This window comes from Blennius ocellaris (genome assembly GCF_963422515.1).
Source record: "Blennius ocellaris genome assembly, chromosome: 11".
In the NCBI taxonomy this organism is placed as follows: Eukaryota; Metazoa; Chordata; class Actinopteri; order Blenniiformes; family Blenniidae; genus Blennius; species Blennius ocellaris.
The window spans coordinates 7,918,945-7,927,757 of NC_137660.1; the positions used below are offsets into that span (position 1 = coordinate 7,918,945).

The following is an 8,813-nucleotide window of genomic DNA, read 5'->3' on the forward strand; positions in this document are numbered from 1 at the left end:
GGCTTCTCAGACAGTCCAAAAACATGCATATGAGGTAAAATGGTGACCCTAAAACGACTGTGTAGATGTGAATCTGTGTGGGCAGCAGTGTTTAGTGCACTTGCCTCACCGAGAGAAGGTCATGGGTTCAAATTCTGTCCATATATATAAACTGTATACAAGCAGTGCTGTATTTTTACTGGCTTGTGCAGCCTTGTGCAGCCCCTAAATTAAAAATGGGCTTGAACCTCCTGCTCTATTATTTTACGATAAAGACTCTTCACTTGAAAATTGGTGTTTTTACATTTATTCATTGATCCTTGTGTAGAAGCATGATCTGAAGACTTCTACATTTCGATTCATCCAACCACCCGTCTATTATACTATTATTATATTATTATACTATTATACTAGTTTTATCCACATGTGGATCATAAATGTGTAAAACTAAAAATAAACGTGAAAAAGGAAAGTTTGTTGAGTTCGTCCTTCGAACTCGGAGCTCGACTCTTTTTCCCTGCTGACGTTTGCAGGGAAGTGAGTGGAGTTCAGATCAGAGTGCAGGCGGATTAACTGAGCCGCTTTCTGAAGCAGAGATGGTAAGTTTGAATTAAATCTCACATATGACACTCTGTTCCACACTTTACTGTGTGTCTTTGGTGTAAATAATCAGCGTCCGGTTTTATCGCGTCGTAACTTATCTGGATCTTTTGGAACGGGACAGATTGATCCGCACTGAGCTAACAGCTAGCTAAGTTTGCCTGCAGTGTGAGTAAGCACTTCTGGAGCTGTTAGCTTCTCGTGGCGTCTTTAAAACATATGAGCAAAGAAATAACCCGTGGATGAGTTTTTTTTTTCAAGTCTTAAACATGGTAAATGATTCTCTCGTTCCAATTTGATCTTACTTATTACAACTGTGCCTCTTCTTTGTTGGTAATTATTAGCAGGCTAATGCTAACTAGCAAGCCGAGGCTGGGGGATGTGTCATGATTTTACTTTCGTTTTGCTTCTTAACTTGTCCTTCTTTCAATACATGTGGATAGAGTCAATTCAGAGTTGTACAAACTTCAGCACTGAGATCCAGTAGTCCACGTGTCATGCCGGCTAATTATCAGAGAACGATCAGAGTTTACAGAAACCGCGTTCGATCCGAATAGCTCACATTTGGCTCCAACTGTTCTCCCCAAGAGGCTGAACCTAAATGTTTATCAATTATTCAGCTCTGGCAGTAACTTAAAACCTCACAGGAGAAACGTCCCCTCCTGTAGTTCGGCTCAGGACCTTCCGCCGTTCTAAGTTTCTAGCTCCTCTGGGCGACTATGTAAACGGATTAAACATGCAAGACAATTATGTAAGTTCAGCTTGTGTCGTTTCTATGAAGCTGTCGTTTCCAAACATGCTCACGTTGTTTCATTCCATCTGCAGTTCCGCAACCAGTACGACAACGATGTGACAGTATGGAGTCCACAGGTAAGCCAACGTTTACCCTCCCGCCTCTTGATCGCTATACACACGATCCTTCAATAACACTGTTGGATGTGTCCACAGGGCCGGATTCACCAGATCGAGTATGCCATGGAGGCAGTGAAGCAAGGATCTGCAACTGTAGGACTCAAATCCAAAACCCACGCAGTCCTGGTCGCTCTCAAGGTACGAGCACTGTCTTTTTAATGCCTGATCTCAGTGATTAAAGACACACAATGGTTAAAAAGCTGAGCCTTAAACAGTTGCACTGTCAAAGCCATATCAATCTAACATTCTTTTAGTTTAATTATGAGAAGCTTTTTGTTCTCTGTGTCGTTTCAAATCTTACACGTGAAGTTGTATATTAAAAGGGATTCTTATCACGCAAGAACGTGGCATTATAATGACAAAACTTGGTATTGAAAAGGCGTGCATGTGTAGAATTAATGCGCAATCATTAGTTCAGATGTGGTTAAAAATGTGTCATAAAAATGTAATCTTCGCAACTCGGATGCTAAATCGAGGTTGACTCACTTCTACCCTAAGGATGTATAAACCTGCAGCTGATATTGATGTGCTTTTCTCTTTATGCTGAGTAATGCAGTAATCTTGATGAATGTCTAATTAAACTGAGGTTCCTTCTCCCCTCAGCCGTGAAAAGTACAAGTTATTAGTTTGGGGAATTTGACTTGTGGGCTGTAAATAATATGAAATGAGAAATCGGTTGCACCTGCTTTATCTGCATAAAAGTTTCATTCTCCGCCGTATTTGTCTTTTCACCGTGAAGGCTCATATTTCTTTCTCATTTTGATAGAAAATTGTCGTCCTAATATTTGTTTGGAAGTATGAAACACTAAATTCCGGAGGGAAATCATTTGAAAATCAATATGATGTAACGGAGTTCAGGTTAGTTGTCAGTGTACACGAGGAATACCTGATGCCTCACTCCCGCGTCATGTGTTGTGACCACAGAGAGCTCAGTCTGAACTGGCAGCCCACCAGAAGAAGATCCTTCATGTCGACAGCCACGTCGGCATCTCCATCGCTGGACTGACTGCCGATGCCAGACTCCTCTGGTAGGTCAACCCGACCCCGATGGTCTGACATTAAATTGCACATTAAACTCTGGCCATTAGTTTTATGTACTTACTAACACCTTTTCCCTCACGCAGTAACTTCATGCGTCAGGAGTGCTTGGACTCGAGGTTTGTCTTCGACCGGCCACTCCCCACGTCGCGTCTCGTCTCTGTTGTTGGCAGCAGTATCCTTTCGAGAGCTGTCGTCATGTTATTTAGCCAATTGTCCCAAAATAATTAGGAGAAGCAACTTAAAATGGGTCTTGACCGTACGTGAGATCCCTAACTTTCACTTCAGAAACCCAAATCCCAACACAGAGGTATGGAAGGAGGCCCTACGGAGTCGGACTCCTCATCGCCGGCTTTGACGTGAGTCTATTCACACCTGCTGTGTTTAATGTTTTGCCAAATCGGTACCAGCGGTGAGAGGGATGACCCGGGTTGTCGTTACATGCAGGACATGGGACCTCACATCTTCCAGACTTGCCCGTCTGCCAACTACTTTGACTGCAAAGCCATGTCCATCGGCGCTCGCTCCCAGTCTGCACGCACCTACCTGGAGAGATGCATGGACAAGTTTTCCGACTGTAAGACCCAGGCGTTCGCCTGCACCTCCCTTCACATTCAGTCTATTTTAAAGTTTGCAAAGGTGGAAGTGGACGTATCTCGGCCGTCGCCTTAATCGGTGTTTACACAGACCCTGTTTAGCAGTTACAGTACGAAGCTGGGTTTTGTTTGGCAGGTAACCTGAACGATCTGGTCCAACATGGCCTCCGTGCTCTCAGAGAAACCCTCCCCACCGAGCAGGACCTCACCACCAAGGTACCGGCCATCGCTCGTCTACACTTGACCTGCGCTTTGTGCCTTCGTGTCAGAAAATGCGTCAAGCTGCTGAATTTGGTAAATAAAAGTCATCGCGGTGGCTCATCACTGTCGTCCTCCCTCTATCAGAACGTGTCCATTGGCATCGTGGGTAAAGAAATGGAGTTCACCATCTACGACGACGACGAAGTGGCGCCGTTCCTGGAGGGGCTGGAGGAGAGGCCACAGAGAAAGGTACTTGCAGGATTTAAACGGCTATTTTCTAAACCACCCGAGTGCGTTCCTTCCAACATTCCCCCGTTGTGTTTGTGCCAGGTCGCCCCGGCTGCAGACGAGCCCGCCCCCGGAGACCCAGCGGACGAGCCAATGGAGCACTGAGGCCGAGCAGTGAGCAACTTCCAGCCAATCTGACGCTGCGGACGAGAAATCCTCCGAGAAGGAAGTCATTGTGATGTGCCACCCGCTTAACTGTCGATCTGAAATGTTCCCCAACATCAATCCATGTGATGTTACTTTTGTATGGCTAACGATGTACCATTATACAATAAACTCCCTTTTTTTTTTTGGTGAATTACGCTGTTGTGCTTAATTGACATAAGCCACATGCTTTCTGCACTCAGATCAGAGACTTTATTCAACCCAGAACAGGAATCTCAGGAAGTTCGTACCAATATGTGGAAGATCAACATCCCTGACATGAAGTCCAAAACCCTCGAACCAGAAAAACATGTTTCGCTCACATCGTTGTTGATCGCTGGTGCTTTTCTTACAGCAGGGCACCGTGTGAATAATATATGGAAGAAACTGACACCTGGTGGAGCTCCAGGCCACGGCGGATCGAATGCGATGGTGAATTTCAACACCCGCCGGGGAAGATCTGATTCCCTCAACACGTTCTGACATAAAGTTCATAAATTAAGTGAAATATAGTGAAGATTTCATAAACAACACCAATTTCTACTATTGACTAAACTGGCTCTGTGAGTTGAAAGCTTCAGGGTTCAGCAGCAGGAAGGATCTGGAAGCATGACGTTTAAATATTAAGTCAAAGGAATGAATGAAAAACTTAAATATTGTGAGGGGTAAACCCTAACTTCTCTGATTAATATGTGTGTTAAAAAAAAATGCTTTGCATCTTTTTTTTCCCCATTGATCGAAATTTCAAAGATTCAAATCTTTGCTTTTTGATTGCATGCGTCGTCGACACTACTTTCTATTTTGATTCAGAATTTCTCGCTGATGTGGCGCCCCGGGCAGTTCGATGTCCGGTGATACGGAAACAACATATGTATAAAAACTAACATAAGGAAGTGATTTTTTTTTTTTCTCTATTGCCTATGTCTTAGGAAGTTACAGGAACTATACATAATTATTTTGCGTGAGCCAGATGAGTGTGTGTGTGGGGGGGGTCATCTCAGTTAAAAAATCCCTTCTTGACATTTTAGCCATTGCTTAAAGTCTTAAAAAAAACCCAGCTCTGCATAAATACTTAATATTGTCCGACGACGCTGGTGATTCATTTCCATGCTGCCACCGCCTCTCATGCTTACAGAGTCACTGAAAGCCACCCGAGCCTGAGTTCATGTCAGTTGTGCCGCTTTCCTCGGCCGCCGCCTCTTGTTCCTCCGTCTCACCGGGCCGCCGGCCGTCTCCGCCGGCCTCGCCAGTTCCTCCACCTTCTCCCGCTCCATCGTGGACGTCACCCTCAGGGTGAGCTCCAGCTCCCTCAGGACGCCCACCAGGTCGTCGTCGGGGACGCCCAGGTCGACCTGACCCCCGTCCTCCTCGTGTTCGCGCGGGGCCGCCTCCTCTTCGCTCGGTCCTGCATCAATCTGCTTCTCCGCCTCCTCTCCGGTCGCCTCGGGCTCCGTCGCGTCTCCGCACGGACGCTCCGCCTCCTCGGGGTCTCCTCCTCCTCCTCCTCCTCCTCCTCCTCCTCCTCCTCCTCCTCCTCCTCCTCCTCCCGGGTGGTCTTCCTCCTCGGCCGCCGTCCCGTCGGACTGTCCCTGCTGGCCGCGGCGCTGCTCAGGGTGACAGCAGCAGTGGGAATGCTCCCAGTAAGGACGAGGCTCCTCGGGATCGTCTGTGGAAAGTTGGAACAAACTCACAAACTCAGTTCACATGATCAAACGGGCTTCACGTGAGGCTCGGGCGGCGTGGGCAAGAATTCATCGATTTACAAACGTCAAATATCAATGAAACGTTGCTACTAATGACAACCAGCTCCAGTGGCCTCAATCACAGACTAACAAGACTGGACTATACCCGTAAATGTGACCAACCTACTGTTCCAATAATCATTATTACCAAATAGTAAAAAAAGATTGGAGGCAAATACAAGAGAATCTCCACTTTTGAGGCCGAATGCACTGTAGGTCAAACACAAGGGGAACTGCTTGTTGAGAAAATTGCAAGGTATGAAGTCATTGACGCAGACCTTCCCAGTCGTCCTGCTGCTTCTTCTTCTCCGCAGCCATCCCCTCCACCAGCTGGCCCTCCTGCATCACCCGAGTGATCTCCGTCAGCTGCAGCAGCAGATTCTCCTCCTGATCGGCCGTCACCCCCTTCAACCTGCAGCCAACACAGTGAAACACGTTGAGTTTGAGTGTCATGTTGTTGTGAAGGCGTGGTGATGAGTAGGATGAGGATGAAAGGGGGGGGGGGGGGTTTGCACCTGTCCGGACTGTGCTGTGCACCGGAAACGATGTCCTCCATCACCAGCTCGGTCTCCATCAGCTTGTCCTGCAGCTGAGCCAGCTCAAAGTCGGCTGGAGAGGGAGAAAGAAGAAGAAAGGATCAGACACCTCCGTTTTACCGTCCGACAAAAGGGTGCAGATTAGGATCGTCGCCGTGGGAGACGTACTGATCTTTCTCTTCATGTTTTCTGAGCGCACTGAAGGAAACCTTCCCTCTGACGGCTTGCTGCTTCCTTTTGATGTGATCTAACAGGGAGACAATAACGGGATTAAACTCCACAAAACATAACAGAGCAAATCCTCCTATCGCACATCGGCGGGCCTCTGGCTTCAAAGCCACTCACGCTCAATTTGCTTTTTTATAAAATCTCGATGGTAAAAGCAGAGCAGAGTAAACATGTTTATCTCTGCATCTCAAACTGCTTTAACACGATAGATTTTTATTTCAGATTGGACACTTTGGCAGTATACTTGCAAATAAGGTGGAGATTTGATTTTAAAACTCCTTTTTTTTTCTTTCTGCATGAAAAGACACTATACAGATCAATAAATACACTTCCTGCACACGTGTCCGGCAGGTTGTCGTTTACCTTAAACAGTATGTAGAGGATGTAGAGTAAGATTCCAAAGCCGTACACAGGGATGATCTGTCCTGCCAGGTTGGATTTGCCTCCGGTCCCGGCGCCCGTCCCCGCTCCTTTGGCCCGAGCTATCGCCTCGGAGTTGTGCGCCCTGGAGTACCCAGAACCTGTCGCCGCCGCCGCCCGCTGGCCTCGGCCCTCCGGAGCCGTCTGACGGTGCATCATCGGAGGAAAACGGCCCGAACCTGCATCAGAGTCACAGTCTAACACAAACTGAAATACAAATACAAAGACAGCTGTGGAGAGTACAGTGAAGGAAGCCTTGTCTACTTGTTTCTAAAAGTAATTACTTAATGAGATGCAATTCAGATATTGGAAAATATAAGTCACTGTATCGTCCAGTCTCTCCACTTCAGCAGGCTGCTTTTCCCTGACTTGTTGGATTATTGTTCCTTTTCCCAGAAAAAGCACCTGCTGTTAAATATTAGAGTAAGTTACAGCATGATCCTGTAGCATAAATTCATATTGCGAGAACTTGAACCTTGGAAACATGAAACCTTCTCTAGATTAAGTGCTGCTTTTTGATCATTATTGTAGCAGGAAAATAACCATATTTGAATATGGGATGGTGCTATAGATTTTGGGTGTTTTTAATTTAAGCTTTGTTAAAGCTGGGATCATTAATGAACTAAACTACCTCTTTTTACTATTGTGTGTTTTTAATGCTGTCACTGAGGTTGCTGTCATAACATTTCACTGCCACTAACGCTGTGTTTTAACATTTCTACAATTTGACAATAAGGGATTATTCTATTCTATTCTAAAGAGAATTGTAAGAGGTGTTCTGGCGCCCCCTCCAGGGAGGAAAGTGTCACTGCCTGATCGACACAAACCAGTGATGACCAACGCATATATCGGCTTGAAATACTAAACAATACACATTATAATGCGACTCTTTAAAGTCAGTCATTCTAAACGGTGTATCTTGTGCAGTATATGCAGAACAGAGGTGAGACTAAGGGATCCGAAACCCGTTCAATCCCGCTGAAATGAGACGCACGCACCCTCCGGCCGCTCGGCAGCATCCTTCCTGCCGCGCGACAGCAGCATCTTGGGCAGCAGCAGCGCCACGCACAGCACGAGGCACGTCGCCAGGGTCACCTTCTGAAACGTGGACATGGCCATCCCGGCAGGTGAGCGGTCCCCGGCCCGCAGAGAACCCGGGCCAGGTGAGGGACACTCGGGGAGCTGAAGTGGAGGAGGCGGAGGAGACGCGGCGGCAGCTTCCTCCTTTTTACCGGAGGAGCGGAAGTGCACCGCGGCTGCAGGACCAACGCCTGACCACCAGGTGGCGGCAGAGCACTGGATGTCTGCAAATACTGCTTTACTGCAAGGCTGAATATTATAAAGAAGAAAAACGAATACCAAATGGTACATAAGCACACGTTCTCAAACGTTTTTAACGAAATATTTCTCAAACTAAATATTGTCGGTGACGAAATTAATATTGAAGCTTGAAAATGTTGAGAAATATTGAACATTTCCATTAAAACAAATTCATCACCAGAAAGAGCTTTACAAATATTATCAGCTCCTCAGCAGCAATGGAACAAAATGGTATGCATCATGTGGAACATGGAGCGGAATTTTGCTATTTTGCTATAAATGCTATTTTGCATAACATTTATCATTTTTAAAATTAATTTTTATATGGTCATTTTTTATTTGAGAGAGAGAGAGAGAGAGAGAGAGAGAGAGAGAGAGAGAGAGAGAGAGAGAGAGAGAGAGAGAGAGAGCTTTCTCACCCATGAAGACTCATGTCTCCGAGGACAAATACAACTGAAATCAACCAATTAAGACACACACACTGTCGACCGTGTGTGTCCAGGTTTATCTGCGCAAAACAACTTTATGTTTAATTTTGAGTGTCTTTGTCAATAAGGCACTCCGAGTTAAATTTACTTTCTGAAGTGTCATAATTGCGTCGTGTCAGACTATGTTAGTACACAATCTGAAGCATTATTGCAATACTTCTGTCATAATAATTAGGAATATGTCAAATGTCTCACCAACAGAGAGAATAAAGAAACTTTGGGGAAAACAAAGGTTTAGTTTAGTTTAGTTTAGTTTAGTTTTCTGCTCAAAATACACCTCAATTTCATGATTCTGGGACTGGGGACTATTTTGTAAGTAGT

At 45.8% G+C, this 8,813-nt stretch overlaps 2 protein-coding genes across 2 annotated transcripts; one reads left to right on the top strand and one right to left on the bottom strand.

The window, feature by feature from the left end:
* Positions 1–511: 511 nt before the first annotated feature.
* On the top strand, positions 512–3,912 carry psma1 (proteasome 20S subunit alpha 1). The gene is made up of 10 exons (XM_080505227.1): positions 512–578; positions 1,405–1,449; positions 1,528–1,629; positions 2,416–2,519; positions 2,616–2,704; positions 2,818–2,888; positions 2,977–3,106; positions 3,262–3,341; positions 3,471–3,575; positions 3,657–3,912. Exons 1-10 carry the CDS (start codon positions 576–578, stop codon positions 3,717–3,719), a joined length of 792 nt encoding a protein of 263 aa, XP_080361353.1. The 5' UTR covers positions 512–575; the 3' UTR covers positions 3,720–3,912.
* A 1,009-nt stretch (positions 3,913–4,921) lies between these two features.
* ric3b (RIC3 acetylcholine receptor chaperone b) lies at positions 4,922–7,803 on the bottom strand (the record flags this gene model as incomplete). Its single annotated transcript, XM_080505539.1, has 7 exons — positions 4,922–5,206; positions 5,327–5,424; positions 5,779–5,912; positions 6,016–6,109; positions 6,205–6,283; positions 6,628–6,863; positions 7,683–7,803. 7 exons carry the CDS (start codon positions 7,801–7,803, stop codon positions 4,922–4,924), a joined length of 1,047 nt encoding a protein of 348 aa, XP_080361665.1.
* Between the last annotated feature and the right edge of the window lie 1,010 nt (positions 7,804–8,813).